Source organism: Pleurodeles waltl, chromosome 8, assembly GCF_031143425.1.
Source record: "Pleurodeles waltl isolate 20211129_DDA chromosome 8, aPleWal1.hap1.20221129, whole genome shotgun sequence".
Lineage (NCBI taxonomy): Eukaryota > Metazoa > Chordata > Amphibia > Caudata > Salamandridae > Pleurodeles > Pleurodeles waltl.
In genome coordinates this window covers 472798449-472817681 of record NC_090447.1, presented here as the reverse complement: position 1 = coordinate 472817681, position 19233 = coordinate 472798449, and the positions used below count along the sequence as shown (strand labels likewise).

The 19233-nt window shown below is 42.9% G+C and overlaps 1 protein-coding gene across 1 annotated transcript in view; it reads left to right on the top strand.

Moving 5' to 3' along the window:
• MFSD9 (major facilitator superfamily domain containing 9) overlaps positions 1 to 19233 on the top strand; it is a 122525-nt gene that overhangs the window by 20193 nt on the left and 83099 nt on the right. The window contains exon 2 of the mRNA XM_069204439.1: positions 12241 to 12328. Within this exon, the coding sequence (XP_069060540.1) occupies positions 12241 to 12328 (88 nt within the window). The remainder of the gene's footprint in view (positions 1 to 12240; positions 12329 to 19233) is intronic.

Here is a 19233-nt window from a genome sequence, read left to right as displayed (position 1 = left end):
CAGTGCTTTTTAGCCATAAGAAAGTACTGCAAAGGTAAGTGGTGACTGTTTGGAAATTCTAATTTGATAGACTTGGAGAAAGGTAGCAATTACTATTCAGTAACAGCTATAAAATAAGACTCCCAGAATGCTTTTCTAACAGAAATAGATAGAAGAAGTCTTCATGGATGAATTCTTGATCCCTGGAAGAGGACTGCCAGGTGACTGACTTAAGCTTTCTCCTGAATCACTTTCCAAGAACTACTCTGAGGGCGAGTGCACCCCACAAGAAGAAATGTGTTACTTAAGCAAGAGTACTCACTTATGTTGACTACTTTTTTCAGGAATGCCAAGAAGGGAAAGTTCCAAGGACCAGTACTCTACACTGATCTGTTGAACACCAGCAAGAGCTGAATGAACACGATTTTTGTCTATAGTTCTGGAGAGTGGTTCAGAAGCGATTCTGCTGTTGAAGTATATTGGCTGGTATACTAAGGACTGATCATACAAATTTGAAGACAGTTGGAACATCAAGAAAGAAGTTATTGCTAAAGCTGGTACTTCCAAATTTTACAGACTCTGAAGGACAAGGGCAAGGTTCCAAACTTACCTGGGGAAAAATGTGATCTCTGTGCAATCTTTTTCCAGATTGTTCTGCATGGAGCTTTTGAGAGTGACGGATGACGCTTCAACAGTACCAAGGACAGAAGTCCAACCTTGCTGGAGTATGTTGGATCCAGAATCTAGCCTTTCCACACCAGATGACCTTTAGCTCTGAATGCATATCTAGGCCATACCCAATCCTTGCTATAAGGTGCTCTGCCAGAATAGGAGCCTTGGTCCCTTAGCCCTGACTCAAAGGTTTCCCTTTGTTTTGTTTTTTATTGATGTTTTTGCCATTTGTTAAAACAAATTCTAACTCCTACTGCTCTAACAAATTTGTCATTGTGGTATCATTCTAATCATTACTTTTGGTTTATTTTTGGTAAGCTGGTTTCAGATTGATTTAGTTCCTCATTTTAAGGCCTTCGCTCTCTCATCCCTTCCCCTCAAGTTCTGAGCCCTTTTTTGGCTATTTGGGATAGTTTGTGCATATGTATCCATAATGTTTTGTGTGCATAAGCTATTGATGCCAAATTTGTGCCCTTTCTCCCAACATCCTGGGGATTCTGAAGATGTCCAGGGTTTGAGGATTGCCACAGAGGGGACTGAGAAAATAGGCAAAATATAGCAAGATTTTTCTTTTTTTTTTTTAGAAAAATAGGGAGGAAAAAGTGCTCCAGACAAGTGTCTGTTTTTTCCATAAAAATAGCATCTATGAATGATTTGCTTTACTAAAGTCACCATGTTCCCAGCTTTCAGGAACGTGCAGAGCTGAAACAAAAAAACACATTTTGTACTACTGTTTTAGCATGGTTCTAAAAGGTAGTCTATTTTTCCTGTTTTTTGTGCTTTCAACCTACTTCCAGTTTGTGGTGGAATCCAGTGTGAAACCCATGGGTGACACAGAAAAGCTATAGCTTTCTGAAAAGTAGACACAATTCAGAATTTAGCGAGGGTTCATATGTGCAGATATCTCAAGGTTTTCCCAGGGAAAATAACTGTGGAAAAAAACGAAATATTGAAAATGACTAGGAAAAAAAGGGCATTTGTGACCACATTTTCATCTGTAACTTTGTATCACAGTGGCAGATTGATAAAAGCTATATACCGTTACGTCCCCTAGACCCATCTGGTTGAGGGGATACATAGGGTTTTTAGGTTGTCCAAGAACCTAAGGTACTCAGGGCAAACAACTGAATTGCACCCTACAATGGTTTTTAATTGAACACCAAGTATAGATCAATTGTTATAGCGAAATAGACAGAGTGAAAAATGGGTATCAGGAAAACGTATGTATTTCTGAAATGGGCACAAGATATAGAGTTTAGGAGCAGTGGGATTTTTCTACATCTCTGAATTTGTGGGTACCCGTACTAGTGTATGATTTGGAGGGTATTTTTTAAAATGTCATCTTTCTTATACAGGGGCTTACATTTGAAAGGCACAAAGCAGCAAAATTGAATAACAAATATTCTACTATTCTATGCTCCTATAAGTCTCCGATAAAAATAGTATCTCACTTATGTGGGTAGGCCTAGTAACTGCAGCAAAAAAGCCCCAAAATGCAACATAGACACCTCATATTTTTCCACTGAAAATTAACCCTGTTTTTCCAATGTGGGTAGCTCTAGATTTTGGACCATAGCTCAGCCGACAAGAAGGGAAACCTAGCCAACCTGTACATTTCTGAAAACTAGACATGTAGGGGTATCTAGGGTGAGCTGACCCGCGTGCCCCCCCCCACATTTTATTTACCCAGAATCCATTGCAAACCTCAAACTTTGACTAAAAAACACATTTTACTCACATTTCTGTGATGGAAAGTTCAGGAATCTGCACACAGCCACTCACTTCCTTCCACCCAGCAACCTCCTAAGTCTCCCAGTAAAAATGGTACCACACTTGTGTGGGCCCGCCTAGTACCCACAACTGAAAGTGTCCCAAAATGCAACGTGGACACAGCACATTTTCCCACCAAAAACTGACCCTGTTTTTCCGTTGTGAGTAGCTCTAGATTTTGGACAGAAGCTCAGCCGGCACCCAGACATAAACCTCACCAACCTGTGCATTTTCTGAAACTAGAAACCTAGGAGAATCCAGGATTTGCTGACTTGAATGGCTCTCACCAGGTTTTGTATACCCAGAATCCCCTGTAAACCTTAAACTGTGACTAAAAAACACTTTTCCCCACATTTCTGTGATGAAAAGTTGTGGAATCTGAGGGGGAGACACAGAATTTCTTCCACCCAACATTTCCCCAAGTCTCCCGAAAAGTGGGGTAGCGTTTTTATTGGCGCAGGTGGGGCAATGCTGGGTGGGAGGAATTTTGTGGATTCCTGTGGATTCTGGAAGTCTGCAGTCCAGAAACGTAAGGAAGATGTGTGACCTCAGGCAAAGTTGGGAGGTTTGCAGGGCATTGTGGGTCAGAAAATGGTGCTAGGGTGCATGTGAAGCACACCAACCTGGGCTCCACAGATGCTTAGTTTTCAGAAGTGTCTGGATCTGGTAGGTTTTTCTAGGTGGTAGCCGCCCAAGCCCAAAAAGTGCACCCGTTGACCATTGTAAGTGGGACGCTTCTGAGAGTTAGCTAAGCTCCCCTTGGCCCATATGTGAAATCAACACTCAAGAGTCAAATGTCCTCTTGTTTGCCATTTGGATGAGATGCTTTAGTCCGCAAGGGGAGCAGAAAGACTGTTGCTTCCTTCACTTGAGGCCGGGGCATAACCATACCCATGGTGGTGGCCAGCCCCCACCCCTTTATTTTTCTTTTTAATTCCCTGGAGTCTAGTGGGCTGTCTTATCCCAGGAGGAGGATCGAGTTAATTACTCCATCTGCCCCCAAGGGAGGCCCTCATTGCCGCCCGCCAAGATCTGACCGCCGGGCGGCCGCCAATGCGGCTGCACCCCGCCGTGGTCATTAGGAGATCCCCGCTGGGCCGGCGGGCACAAACCTGGTTTCCGCCCAGCAGGGATCTCGGCCGCAACATAGGAGCCGGCTCCAAATGGAGCTGGCGGTGTTGCGGCCGTGCGACGGGTGCAGTTGCAGAGCAGACAGTGAAAAGCTGCATGGGGCCCTGTCAGGGGGCCCCTGCACTACCCATACAAGTGGCCAGGGCAGGGGCCCCCAGGGGCCCGCGACTCCCCGTACTGCCAGACTTTTCCTGGTGGTTCAAACCGCCAGGAAAAGGCTGGCGGTAGGGGGACTTGTAATCCCCTGGGCAGCGCTGCTAGCAGGATTAATACCGCCAGGGCCATTGTGGCGGGAGCCTGTTGGCAGTGCTTCCGTCATTTCAGCCCTGGCGGTCCAGTACCGCCAGGGTTGTAATGACCCCCTTAGTAATCATGCATTTAGGGTGGGGGCATGGACATGTCTCCACCCCAATTTCATTTTAAAGATTCTTCCCTAGTGTCTAGTGGGATTTAGACCCCCTCTCCCAGGGGCAGATCAGAGGTAATAATCCCTAGCTTCCTCCCTGGGGGGGGGGTGGGAGGGAGGGCAGAAAGACTGTTCCCATTCTTTTGGTGGGGGGGGGGGGACAAAATCCCTTGCCCAATGGGATGCTCCCTCCTCCTTGGTGTCTTGTGCAGTGGATCCCTGCTTGGGGATTGTCCTCCTGTGGTGATCCCCAAGCAGTGATCCACTAGGGAATGGTACCATTGGAAAGAGGAGACACTCCCCTTTCCAGTGATACCTCTCCCGTCTGCCTTGTTGCTCGGGGGCTGAGATAGCCTTGCAAGCACCAAGGCAGTGATCGGCTTATTTCACTTTAATCTTCAGTGGAAAGACATCAGCACACCATGCAGGCTGAAGCTGTTTTTGGCAAAAGGAAATCCCTCTGCTGTTAACAGATATCCTGGGCATGTTCAGAGGATGGAACGGTTCCAATCTCAGCACATGCCCAACAGCACGGAATGGGTTAAATATTTGATTCTGTTTAAAAAACACATGTTTTCTCTGATGAAAGTCTCTCCACTTGTGTCAAACTACCAGTGATGATTCCAAGATTGCTGAGAGAGTCCTGGGAGTTCAGCCAGTGCTTGAATCTGGACTGAAGCTTCTTTGTTAGCTAATATTTAATCTAGTTTCCTACAGGCAATCTTTGTCATCACCGAGAAATTAATTTAACAGTTTGCAATGAAACCCCCATCTTTTCCCATCGCATTTCCATTTAGAGCCATTTTAGTTTTTTTAAATATTCTAAATTATCATGTGACTGGTAACATCAACGTGTCATACTTGCTCCTGTTGATTAAAATTTTTTTTTCTTCCTTATGTCTAGGTGGCTTTTAGAGGTAATGCTGTTCCACTCTTAAAGAAACCTAGTGCTAACTAACTTTCAAGTCATTTTTCTGCTTCCCCTTCAGGATATGGGCCTTCAAAAAACTGTGTTCTGTCATCTTTTGAGTCTTTTGTGCTTACAGGTGGGAACTAGAACATTTTTTAAATTGGTAACATGTTTATTACTAAAGTTCAGTTTCTGGTGGAAATAGTTTTAAAGCTCAGGGCCCTTTACCACTGCTGACCAGTGCTAAAGTGCAAATGCTCTCTGTCTAAAATGGTAAAGGCAAATGGTTTTTCCATGATTGGCATATTTAATTTACTAGTAAGTCCCTAGTGTAGTGCCCAGGGCTTGTATATCAAATTGTACTAGTGGGTCTGCAGCACTGAGTGTGCCACGCACATGAATAACCCTGTAAACATGTCTCAGAATTGCCACTGCAATGTCTGTATGTGCAGTTATGAACTGCCAGTTTGACCTGGCAATTGCACCCACTTGCCATGCCCAATCCTTCCTTTTTACTACATGTAAGTCACCCCTAAGGTAGGTCCAAGGCAGCCCCATGGGCAGGGGGTAGTGTATTCAAAAGGTAAAATGTTTACTGATGTGTTTTACATGTCTTGATAGCGAAATACTGCTAAATTTGTTTTTCACTATTGCAAGGCCTATCTCTCCCATAGGTTAACATGTCGATTGCTTTGAAATATCTTTTAAGAGTAGTTTCCAGTTGGGAGCAGATAGAAATCTGGAGTTTGGGGTCTCTGAACTCACAAGTTAAAAATGCATCTTTTGGTGAACTTAGTTTTCGGATTGTAAGTTTGAAAATTCCACTTTTGAAGTCCTGATGGGTCTTCCTGGGCTAGAGTAGTGGGAGGAACTGCCAACTGCACCTCAATATAGCTGTGCATGTCCTCACACATAGCTGTCTCCCACCCCCTAGAGTGTGTCTGGGGCCAGGATAAGGGAGAGACAGGGTCTTGTGCACTAGAAAGACTTGCCTTTGACATTGACATTTGCCTACTCCAAAGGCAGAAATGAGTATAAGAATTGGACTGCTGACCCCACAACTTCAGAACACTTCTGGACTGAGGACGGTCTGCCAGGGAGAAGAGCTGGATACTGTAGGAGGAACTGCCACTCTGCCTGTTGCTTTGCTTCTGCCCTGGGAGTGAAAGTCAAAGGTTTTCCAAGGGCTTGATCTGAGCTTTCCTCCTGTTAAGAAGTCTCAGGGACATCAAAAACTTAATCTGCCAGTGCCTGGGCTCTTCTGCTGAGAGTCCTGACTTGACAGATAGTGCCAAATCCAATTCCTGGGCTCTTGGAAGAAGAAACTGGTGACCTGAAGAGAAAATCGACACAGCGTCTGTACTGCAGCTGAAAAATCAATGCTCTGCCTGTCTCGTAGCTGCGAGATTTGATGTATCTCTTTGCTCAGTGTGGATTAATCTTCGTAGTGAATCTGAAGTTTACACGCACCTCCTCCGTGTGTCTTTTCTCTCCAGCGATGCTGCATTACAAAAAGGATTTGACGCATCATTGACCTGGCGGGAAAAGAATCGATGCATTGCCCATCTGAATCGACACATCACTGGCTTTTCTGACAAATCACCTCCTGTGCACCCTGCATTGTCTTTATTTCTTGACGCATCCAAGGTACTATGTGTTATAAGGATATAACCTTTAAATCTTCAGGGTTAAGCCTCTGTTAAACCTTAAAAAGTGATATCTCTACTTGTATATGTTGGACTTTTATTGTTTTGGTCTTGTTTGACTCAGATAAATATCGGCTATTTTGTCTAAACTGGTGTTGAGTGCTTTTGTGGTGTTTTCACGGTACTACTCTGTAAAAATACTTTACACATTGCCTCTGAGATAAGCCTGACTGCTCGTGCCAAGCTACCAAGAGGGTGAGTGGGGTTATATGAGCTGTGTATCTCCCTTACCCTGACAAGAGTGAAGGCCCCTGCTTCAAAAGGGTGTACACTGACTGCCAACTAGGGACCCCATATCTAACATTCACCAAAACATTATACTCTATTATCATGCTTGAAAGTGCTTTTGAATATGAGTTCACAATACAGCACAGACTGGGTTATAGCGCTTTTTTTACATGACTTTCAGCCATGCTGCACAGCGGCCGTGCTGCTAGTCAACATGGTTAAAAGTCATTGACATTGACACCGCCAGTAGTTCTCACATTGCTGAGACCTACTTGTTTTCCCAGTACTTGTTTTTATTTGTCTGGACACAGGCCATGGCCCACTTACAGCACTGAGTAATCCTGTGTGCGTTATTACTGTAGCTTATTGCCTGTCCATTTGTGATCAACCCCTTAATCAACTCAAACCAGTACTCCAAATAAAAGCAGAATTGTCTAAGTAGTAAAATGTCATATATCAGTCACTTGTACTTGAACTATAAGTAATAACCACAGGGCTGCATTCAAATCTGAGTGTGCCAACAAGGATCATCTTTAAACGTATAGTATTATGTAATGGAATTGCATGTCTATGATCAAGCTGTAATTGCAACATCGTGGTCATGTTATGTTCTCTAAAGCATACAGCAGAAATGTTAATGATCACCGGGTTTATTAAATCCAAGCAGAAGAGTGTACATGTTTCTGCAAGGCAAAGACAACTTTACTTTGCGGCTGTCTCAAAATACAGTATTTTACAGAAATTACTGGTGTGTGAGTGTTCATTGAGTCACAAGAAAGATTGGTTAATTCAAGGCTGGAACAAGCTGTTCATGTCAATAATGGCAGCTGCCTTTGTCTGCTGTTCCAGCCTTTCCTGTCCTAACAGAGCATGCACTAAGGTCTCAAGTAATTTATCACCTATTTTATCAGCTGTTCCTCCTCATGGGTTGGAGATTGATTTGACCACAATGCTGTTCCTCGTGTCACAGAAGTCACCTGTAGGTAACAATTTATGCTTTATCTTAACCAAATTACTAATAGTTGACTGTAGAAAGATGCACTGAGAAGTCATTTTAAGTGTGCATTCATTTAAGATTCACGTTAGAAACCTTGGTGATATTAAGGGTAAAATAAATGTTCAAAAGATTTAGTTGATATTTGTCTGACCCGACAGCCTCAGGGTGGTCACCCTCAACTTTTTGCCTGCCTCCCTCCACTTTTTGACACTGTTTTTCTGGTTTTAGGACTCTGCTCACTTCACCACTGATAACCAGTGCTAAAGTGCATATGCTCTCTCCCTTAAAACATGGTGACATTGGCTCATACCCAGTTGGCCTATTTAATTTACTTATAAGTCCCTAGTAAAGTGTGCTACATCTGCTAAGGCCTGTAGATTGAATGCTACTAGTGGGCCTGCAGCACTGATTGTGCCACCCACATAAGTAGCCTCTTAACCATGTCTCAGGCCTGACAGTGCAAGGCCTGTGTGTGCAGTTTCACTGCCAATTCGACATGGCGTTTAAAAGTACTTGCCAAGCCTTAAAACCCCCTTTTTCTACATATAAGTCACCCCTAAGGTAGGCCCTAGGTAACCCAAAGGGCAGGGTGCTATGTAAGTAATAGGCAGGGCATGAACATGTGTGTTCTATGTGTCCTGGTAGTGTAAAACTCCTAAATTCGTTTTACGCTGCTGTGAGGCCTGCTCCTTTACTAGGCTAGCATTGGGGCTACCCTCACATACTGTTTGAGTGGTAGATTCTGATCTGAAAGGTGTAACCAGGTCATATTTAGTATGGCCAGAATGGTAATACAAAATCCTGCTGACTGGTGAAGTTGGATTTAATATTACTATTTTAGAAATGCTACTTTTAAAAAGTGAGAATTTCTCTGCACTTAAATCCTTCTGTGCCTTACAATCCACTCCACGTCTGGCTGGGTTAGTTGACAGCTCCCTTGTGCATTCCACTCGGACAAACCCCAAACACAGGATGCTCAGTCACACCTGCACATATTTGCATACTGAATGGGTCCTCCTGGGCTGGGAGGGTGGACTGCCTGACACTTATATGTCAAAGGACAGTGGCCAGCCCTCACACAGTGGACTGACAACCCTCTACTGGAACCCTGGTAGACAGGATGGAACTGAAAGGGGACCTTGTGCACTACTCAGCCACTCTTTGATGTCTTCCCCACTTCAAAGGCACATTTGGGTATTTAAACTTGGTCCCTGATCCTGCCAACTCAGACACTTCTTGACAAGATACCTCCTGGGAAAGAAACTCTGAACCAGAGCCTGCAACCTGCCAAGAGAAGCTGCCTGGCTGCCCAAAGGATTCACCTGGACTGCTTTGCTGTAAAGGACTGCTGCCTTGCTGGCCTCTATCTCTGCTGAGAAGTGCTCTCCAAGGACTTGGATTCAACTTGCCTCCTGTTGCTGAAGCCTCAGGGCCAAACAGCCTTCACTTTCTGCAAAGAAATCCTTGTGCGCTGAAAATTTGATGCACAGCCTGCTGGAAACAATGCACAGCCTGCACTGCGACGAGAAAATCGTCGCTCAGCCGAACCAGAACAATGCAGCCTGACTTCCCGAGTGAAGATCGACGCAGTGCCTGCGTTGTGCCTGCAAATTCGCCGCACAGCCCACTGGATTGATGCACAGCTGAGCCGGAATGATGCAGCACAACATCTCAGATGGAGAATCGACGCGCGCCTGCTGTGCGGCAGATAATCTGACGTAACGCGCTACTGGAGCGACGCAAGCCTTTGACTTCACCCCGCAAACCCAGGATTTCCACGCATCGTCCCTGGGTGCAATAAAGATCCCTGCACCGCAGTGAGGAACCCGGATCGAACTAGGCAAGTCCTGTGTTGGGGGAAAAGAAACAACGCATCATCTGTGGTACTGGAAAATCCGATGCACACCCTCTCTTTTTCCACGCAACCTCCTCTTCTGTGATCCTCGTGCGTTTAATTTTGGACGCACACCAGGTACTTTGAAAAATGAAACATGAATTGTCTGTTTCTTATTCAAAGACTATTTTGCAACTCTTGAAAGTGATATTTCAACTTGTATTTATCAAATGTTGATCGTTTTGACCTTAATCTACTCAGATAAATATTCTATATTTTTCTAAACCTGTGCGGTATATTTTTGTGGTGTTTATAATGTGTTATTACATGATCTATTGCACAAATACTTTACACATTGCCTTCTAAGTTAAGCCTGACTGCTCAGTGCCAAGCTACCAGAGGGTGGGCATAGGATAATTTGGATTGTGTGTGACTTACCCTGACTAGAGTGAGGGTCCTTGCTTGGACAGGGGGTAACCTGACTGCCAGCCAAATACCCCATTTCTAACAATATTATGTTGTAATTTATATCTTATACTAACATTATGCATTGAAGGGATATTACATTTCTAATGATTAGTGACTTAAATACGTCAGTAAAAATTGAGAAGTGCAATTCTACGTTATACTGACTGAAAAATGTTGACAGTCAATTTGTTTAAAGTGACTGTAACATGAATATTAATGAAGAATTATTAATGTTGAATATATAAGTTTGCATATTAAAATGTGTTTATTAGAACATATAATTTAAATGTTTTGTTTTAATATATTTGCATTAGCCTAAGTGAGGCCTCCTAATGTATGAATGCGCTGAATGAACTTTCTAGTGTTCTTACTGTTGCAAGTTTCTCAAGGCCCTTTTGTTATAGTCCTGTTGCAGAGCCTGCTTCTATTCATTGGTGCAGTGTTATTAAAATGTTTCATTTTAGTTAGAATATCTCTGGATGGAGGTGTCTTATGCATTTTAATGTGACATGCCAACTTCCTATTCGCCAAGTAAGTTGTTACTTGTAATCAGAACATGATGAGACTGTATTTTTCCAAATTTGTTATGCATGAATTGTGCATAAGAGCCCCTTAATTCTGGAGGTGAGTCAGATTATTTGCTCTTTCTATCAGAAATGCTGTCCAAATTCTTTATGACTTTGCTTCTCATTTAGGACTTAGACACATTTCTGATTTTGACTACTCTGTTTAACTTGTATTGAGCCCTTAATGATATTTCTTCTGTACTGCCTAATTTTGAGACTCTGGAATAAAATCCTTTAATTTTGTCCTTATCTAGAACTCTGTTATTGAGTGGCCCAGTTAAGTTGTGTTTGCTACACAGCTAAATTAATGTAGGGAAGGATGCCTTTATACACAAGATCAATCCAGAGGGGGAGCCGTCTGAGTTATATTTTGAGAGAGTTCACATTTTTGGATGTCCAGAATATTTAATACAGTTCAGTTCCCACACTAGTTTGTAATGGAAACTTGTTGTTGCTTTGAATTTTGCCCTAAATTAATTTTTGTTCTTAGACATACAGTAAGTATGCATTTTCTGCTGCGTCAGCGAGGGGAGTTGAAAATGAAAGGCTGTTATGGAGTTTGAGAATATATATTTTAAGCTTATCTGATCTAGGACTTCACATGATCCATTTCTGTAGCTAAGGGTGGTGTTTGAATTCCTAGGCCAGTGGTTCCCAACCTGTGGTCCGGGGACCCCTGGGGGTCCATGAAGCCTCTTTAGGGGGTCCGCGACTGCTTAGAAAATTAAATAATATTAGCAGATTAGGTCCCCAGCTTTCAGTAGTGACTCAGTGGGGCGGTCCCTGTATTCCAAAAATGATTCAGTGAGGGTCTCGGGTTCCAGTAATCTTAAAGTGGGGGCCACAGAAGTCAAAAGGTTGGGAACCACTGCCCTAGGTATCTACTTAGCTCTACAAGCCTAACCTTTAAAAGCTTTTAGGACAATTTCTTCTTGGTAATGAAGAGCTTGTCATTTTGAATGATAGCTACATTGAGGCACTACTTCGCTAATTTTGTGACAATAGCATTGTCAGCACTTCTTTAGTTGAACAATTGCACAAATAACAAAGCTTTGAGTCTCTTTGAGTGTCTCTTAGATTCACATATATATATATATATATATATATATATATATATATATATATATATATATATATATATATATATATATATATATATATATATAGGAAAGTAACTTGATGTACTACCAGAGTTTTTAATAGTGACCTACAAAAATATTTTTCACCACATAGACTACCATTGTATTGTCCAAGTAAGTAAATATGTAGGCAAAACGTTATTATCCTTAACCCACATGTATGCACCATAAAGATATGCATATCTTCTAGGTACCTCAGTGTGGAATTAAGGCTACAATAAGGATCCATTTGTTGCTGATATATTTGCAGTTGACATCTTGAAATCCATATTTTTATAGATCAACATTCTTAGCGTTATATTCTGACATAATACCCATTGCAAATTAGTATGAATCTGCATTTAGTTCAGAAGTGTGGAAAGCTAACTTGGCAACTATAAAATATATACAGTTAAGAAAATATGATTTTAATAGTGCAATCTTTTCACTTGCAGGACTTGTTTGGTGTGAGCATGGTGGTCCCTTTATTGGGCCATCACATAAAGTCCCTTGGAGCGAGCCCAACAGCTGCTGGAGTTATAGGTGGGTAGAGCGTTTAGATGATTCATAGAATAACATATCTAAATATTCTGTACTTCTGTCTTTTGAGAGCAGATCTGGTTACTACCAGTACCATGGAGAATCTACGACTCGTATGTAGGAAGCACCGGTTCTGAAGAACACCTGGTTTTGGTTACTAAGTCTGCATGCACTGTGGAGAGATACACTTTTCACACATGGTTGCCTCAAACAAACAAGCATTTTCAATGCAACGGGTCTTGCATTTGCTCGAGTTAGAGCTATTAGCGTTGTAAACTCCTAACTGGACTTTTCTTGCCACACAAATGAAAAGAAAAAAAAATGCAGAGTGATTGGACTATGTAAAATGTAGCGCGATCGTGCTGAAGTTGAAAACGGAAAAACCGAGCGCGGTCACGCTATGAAAACCCCAGCGCGATAATGCTGCGTGGAAAATAAACAGATAAAACAGTCCGGAAACCATGCTGAAAACATCAAGCCTCGTATGTTTTCAGTAGTTTACCGGTGCTGTGCAGGTGGGCTAAACACCGGAAAAGGCATGATGTATGCATGCCTTTCACAAATGAAAGGTCGCGGATTTTAAAAGGCAAGCCCACAAACCAATGAATGTGACTGACGTGACATGGGTGTGGTCGGAAGCCCAGAGAGAGATTACTACAGGGGATGGAGCGCTTTGCGCTCGCCCCTAAAAACCACTTCAGCACAGCTACTAAACAGATACTTGTTTTCACAAAACAATTGCCAACTCTAGTTTGTTATCACAAAAATAGCTACCTTGGCCAGCAGTTTCATGATTGCCACTATACAATTTTGTTCTAATGAGTGCAGTGTTCTCATTTTTCTGATGGCAAATTGAAATCACTAGCCGTAGACATGCAATTGCTTTTTAGGTCCTGAAAGTGACCGTTTGCAGTTAACATGAACTTTTTTCAAACCAATTTCTTAAAATGTACTTCATGTGGGCTCTGGATCGTCTCAGAATAGTAATGCTGTCTCAACATACGCTGTTGGTTGTTTGGAGTATTGTTCTGTCTCTACTTAAAAGGTGCTTTCAACAATCAGAACTTTTGTCATTAAATTGAGATTTTCCTAGCCTTGGTGTCAGAAAGGCTAGATTTAAAAAAAAGACAAGGAGGCGAGTATTATGCTTTACTTTTCTCACTTTATTAAACAGCAGCCAAGAACTACAAATCCCAGAATCCCTGGGAAAAGAACTACAAAATACATCACAATGGGGCTAACCAATCACGCAACGAGCCCCATAATAACAATCTTGACTGAGAGCACCGAGCCCTCTTTTCTTGTGAACGTCAGTCAACAGAGTAGTCCGAAAAGAACCATAGAGTCAAAAAGCAGAGAGGAAGTCCTTGCAGAAGTCCTTAACGAAAGGATATAAAACTTTAGAACAGGATGCTTCATGTGAAGATCCGAATCCGGGAGCCGATGAAAGCTGTTCAGCCGGAAGCTGTGTTTTTGGTTGCAGCAGAGGCAACTAGAAAAAAGAACAGGGAGGGTTAGATGAAGAGGGATAATACTCACCTCTTTGTCTTTAATAAAATCTCGCCTTTCTGACACCAATGCGAGGAAAATCTCAATTTCATTACAAGACAGGAGGCTCGTATTATGCTTGTTCAAAGCAACGAAATAGCATTTTGTAAAGGATGATCAATGGGTTTACAATAAAAAGTTCTAAACGTACTAACGTTTGACCAATCTGCAGATCTGAGGATATCATGTAAACTAGCACCAGAACAAAAGGCACGAGAAGCTGTAGCTCCTCTAACGGAATGGGCGCCATAAAATTCGGTAGGGACCCCAGCCAAAGACATCAGCCACCTTACCCAACGAGCCAAAGTGAGAGATGAAACCGGCTTGTGAGGTTTCTGAAAGGAAATAAGTAACTGAGATGAGGAAGGAACCCTGAAATCTGCAGTTCGTGAAACATATGTTTTTAAGCAATTACCGACACACAGTTTAGGCTGAGAGGGAAAAAAGGGATAAAGGACAGAAGACAAATTGGTTTTGGGATGTCTAAATACATTAAAACACACACCTAAAGCGGACAAATGAAAGGAGGAAACATCCAGAGCTTTCACACGAAACACGTTTGATAAATACTAGACAGAGGAGCATAGTCCGTTTAGCAGACAGATGTTTCAAAGAAAGATCAGCATTATTGGGCCATGAAATAAGAAGACGAAGGACTGAGTTCACATCCCACATGGAATTGTATTTGGGAGCTGGAGGTTTAGAAAAACTTACTCCTTTTAAAAGACGACAAACCAAGGGGTGTTCCCCTGCTGGTCTACCATCTACCCTGACGTGTTCTGAAGAGATTGCAGACCTATAGGTATTGACCGTACGATAAGCCTTAACTTGGGAAGCTAGGGAAGCTAGGAAGTTTACAACTAAGGTAATGTCTGCTGAAATGGGATTGGAATTCCTGTCCACACACCAGCTACACCAAACTGACCAGGTGGAGCAATAGGCCCTTGAAGTACCCGGAGCCCAGGATTGTTGGATGAATTGGACAGCTTCTTTTTAAATTCCTGGGGTTCTCCAGGAAGCCCCGAAATCCTCCAAGCTATGAGATACAGGGAACCTTGTAATACGAGATTGTGGGGAAGACCCTGAAGGTTCAAGAGGAGATTGGGAAGGGAAGAATCAGGACCGGAAGGTCTGACGAGAGTTCTAATAGGGTGGGATACCAAGGCTGAGACTGCCAGAATGGAGTGATGAGAACTAGAGAAGAACATTGTCAGCGAACGTGAGCTAAGACCCGAGCAATAAATAGAAAGGGGGGAAAAGTGTACAGGAGAGAAGGAGGCCAAGCTTGAAGAAAAGCGTTAGTAGCCAAAGCTAAATGATCCGGCCTCCAACTGAAGAAGGTTGGAAGTTGGGAATTGAGCCTTGAGGCAAAAAGGTCTATGGACATTGTTCTGAAGATGGAAGAAAGGAGTTTGAATATGGAAGGGTTAAGACGCCAATCGCTTGAATCCTGGGAGTGTCTTGAGAACCAATCGGCGACCACATTTAGATTGCCCGGGAGATATTCTGCTGTGACTGCAATGTTTTTGTGGAGACAGAACTCCGAGAGACTCTTGACCAAAAGAGCCAAAGGTTTGGATCTTGTTCCGCCCAGGCGATTTATGTATGTTACGGCGGATAGGTTGTTCATTCTGAGAAGAATGGAGCACTTTACTTTGTCTTTTGTAAAGAACTGGATGGCAAAGGAACCTGCAAGCATCTCTTAACAGTTTATGTGCAATGACAACTCCTGAACGGACCATGGACCCCCAGTCGAGAGTGGACCACATCTTGCGCCCCAACCTGTCAGACTTGCATCTGATTCTAAGACAAGATCTGGGGCAGCAGAGAAAATTGTTCTCCTGTTCCAGGCGTCTAAGTGACTCATCCACCATGTAAGTTCTTCCCTGGACTCTGCATCCAGGATAACTTGATCTGAATATGAGAGACCCTTCTGAAGGTGACGGATTTTTATCCTCTGGAGGGCTCTGTAATGAAGGGGTCCCGGAAAAATGGCCTGAATGGAGGAAGATCGGAGGCCTACAAGACGAGCTAGAGCTCTGAGGGAAGAACAAGGGAGGGACAAAGCATGCTGAATCTCCTTCTTTATCAGGGAGACTTTGTGTTGTGAAAGCTGGAGAAGCTATCCGGTAGTGTTGACTAGGAACCCTAGGAACTCGAGAGGCTGGGAAGGAATTAAATCGGATTTTTGAAGATTTATGAGGAAGCCTAATCAAGAAAGAAGGTCTTGACACAGGTTTAGTTGAGTCACGAGGGAAGATTTGTCTTGAGCCATAATAAGGAAGTCGTCGAGGTAGACAATAAGTCTTATCCCTTGAGCTCTGAGGAAGGCTACTACAGGTTTGAGGATATTGGTGAAACACCAAGGGGCAGAGGAAAAACCGAAGGGAAGAGTTTTGAATTGAAATAAATAATTTTGCCACTGGAATTGAAGACATTTCCTGAAAGCGGGATGGACAGGAACTGAAAGATAGGCATCCTGAAGATCTATCCGGACTAACCATTAGTTGTGAAGGAGGAGATCCCTGAGATGGAGGATAGTTTCCATCTTAAAATGATGATAAACTACGAAATTGTTGAACTCTTTTAGATTTATGACAGGACGATGTTTTTTGTTCTTCTTTTGAACCAAAAAGATGTTGCTGAGAAATCCAGAAGGGTCGAAAACCACTTCCTCGATAGCCTGATTTGATAGTAAGGATTGTACCTCGTCGTGAACGAGGCAAAACTGATCGCGAGAGAAAAAGAGAGGGCGAGGAAGAAGGGGCTGATGAGGTGTTTGGTAAAGATCTATGCAATAGCCTAGGACAGTCTGAATTATCCAAGGATCGGAAGTTATAGAAAGCCAAGCGTTTAAACATAAAGCTAGTCTGCCTCCTACTGGAGGAAGGCCAGAACTGAAAGTTCTTACCTGCAAGTTGTTCTCCTTTAGATCTGTAACCTCTGTTGCGGCCTCCGCGGAACCAGCGGGATAGAACTGGGGCTTGTACCCCTGGTAGACATCAAGCTGATTGCCTTGAGAATAGGAGCCTCTGTCGAGGGATTGTCCTCTTGCTGAGAAGCGGCTGGCAAAACAACTCCTTCCTTTACCGGCCCTTCCAAAAACCCGATTGGAAAAAATTCTCTTCATGGAGGAATGGGCTTTGTCTAAGGAGTTGATGGTAGAGACGTATTTACTCATCTCTTTTATGAAAGAGTCTCCAAAAAGAAGGCCATCAGCATTAAGACGTTCCTTCTTGGAAGCTAGAGAGCTGAGCTTAGGGTCAATCCTGAGAAGAAGGCTCTCCCGCCGCTCTTGAGAGATGTAGGCATTGGCATTACCTAACATACAAATCGCCCATTGAGCCCAGTTTGAAAGCATGTCCGGATCCACTTGTGAACCTTCCATTTTTGCTTCCTCAGCTAAATCAAAGATCCTAGTGAGGGGTCCCACAAGGTCCAAAAGTCTGTCTTGACAGTTTGACCAGGCACGGTCCACACCGTTTTTAGCATCCTTACCAAACTTGGTCAAAAAGAGTATCATATTAGGGTCAATAGCGGGGGTATCAGCGACTTTAGAAGGAAGGGAGGGTCTGGGACATTCGGACTTTAATTTTTTTCTGGATGACTTGTCAAGAGGATGCCTAAGGTAAAAGGAAACATAGTCCGAACCATGGTCGGAAGGAAACCATTCTGAGGAATTGGGATGATGAATGGATGTGGGGTCAAACATGGGGTCACCATCAGGATCAACCAGATCCTCGGCACTAAGTGAGGGGAATTATCATGAGGAGAAATTTTATGCCTCTTCTCCGGAGGCCCATCTTATAAGTCATCATTAAACGTGTCTTATAAGACATCGTCCCGATCACTATCTGTGTCCCGTAAATGCAAAATATTAAGAGGGGAGGAAGGGAGCCCCAAAGAATTCGCCTCTTGGGTTGGAGGCCCAAACTTGGAAGAAACGCCTTTGGAAAGCTCATGGGAATGAGACACACGTTTCCTACCTCTCAAAGGAGGATTAACCTTAGGTGCGTGAAGCATTTTTGAAATGGAGGCTTCTAAGTTTTTAGATATGTCTAACATAGACACAGAAACTGCATGTTGGACCGAATCCTTGATAAAGGATTTTAAATTGTCCTTTATAGATTGTGTTTGGTCATCCTCAGACATACTGGGCCAAAGTTTAAAATCAAAAGAAAAAAGGAATGACAAATATGAAGAACAGGCTTAAAAACCCTGTTACTGTTGAAGAAAACAGTGAAAAAAGGGTTAACAACCGAGGCTGGTAGAAGGGGGAGTGACCGTTTGTTGTAGGGGCTGGCTGGGGGTGTGTTGTGGGTGTGGGAGGCCAAACAAGAAAGTTAGCCTAGGAAAGACCTCACCAGCCGACAGACGAACGGCTGCTTGTTGAGTGCAGAAATGGAAGGCAACGCATGTCATGGAATGAAGGAGCACCGGTAGACACGAGGTAGAAAAATACCTTAGGCGGCACGGAACGAACGTTATGAGAATGTTCTAAACGGCCGCCGGCAAAGAATAAGCAGAACGGGACGCGCGAGTGCGAGTGAAACACTAAATTAGGGCGCAAAACAAAGCGGTTGAAAACACATATACAAATATAATAATAATACGTATAAAATATTTGTAATTCGCATGCAATAACAATAACTAGAAATAAAATGGCGAGCAGGGTACTTATCTTAACTGCGAGCAGCAAGAAAAGAGGGCTTGGTGCTTTCAGTCAAGATTGTTATTATGGGGCTCGTTGCATGATTGGTTAGCCCAATTGTGATGTATTTTATAGTTCTTTTCCCAGGGATTCTGGGATTTGTAGTTCTTGGCTGCTGTTTAATAAAGTGAGAAAAATAAAGCATAATACGAGCCTCCTGTCTTCTAATAAAATTGTTTATCTCATTTGCGCAATACCACTGCCATAATAAATGCCAGATAAACCCAACAAAAGAGCGATACCACACCACCTCATCAAGGCAAACCCAGTAGGTCTTGATTTAAATATGCAAGTGCATTTCTTCATGCAGATTTTTACACGTGCTGCCACATCAAAGGCAGACCTATTGATATTGTCAGTTCTTGTTCTGATGGTGTGTAATTATTCTGACTCAACTACTTAAGATCACCATCCTCTCAGAATGGGTTTATGCAATTGATTTCTTTACAAAAATGAGTCCAATGCATGAAATGTTGCTCTGTGTGTTGGACAAAAAATATTTTAGTATACTTGTTTATTAACCTGCCAGATCAGCATGGGTAACACTTTCAGAATCAATTGACTACATTCGATAAACCTTTAGTAAAAATACGTTTTAAAGGCTTGAAAGATTAAGCACATAGGTGTCGCAATCTTGTAATGAGTGTGA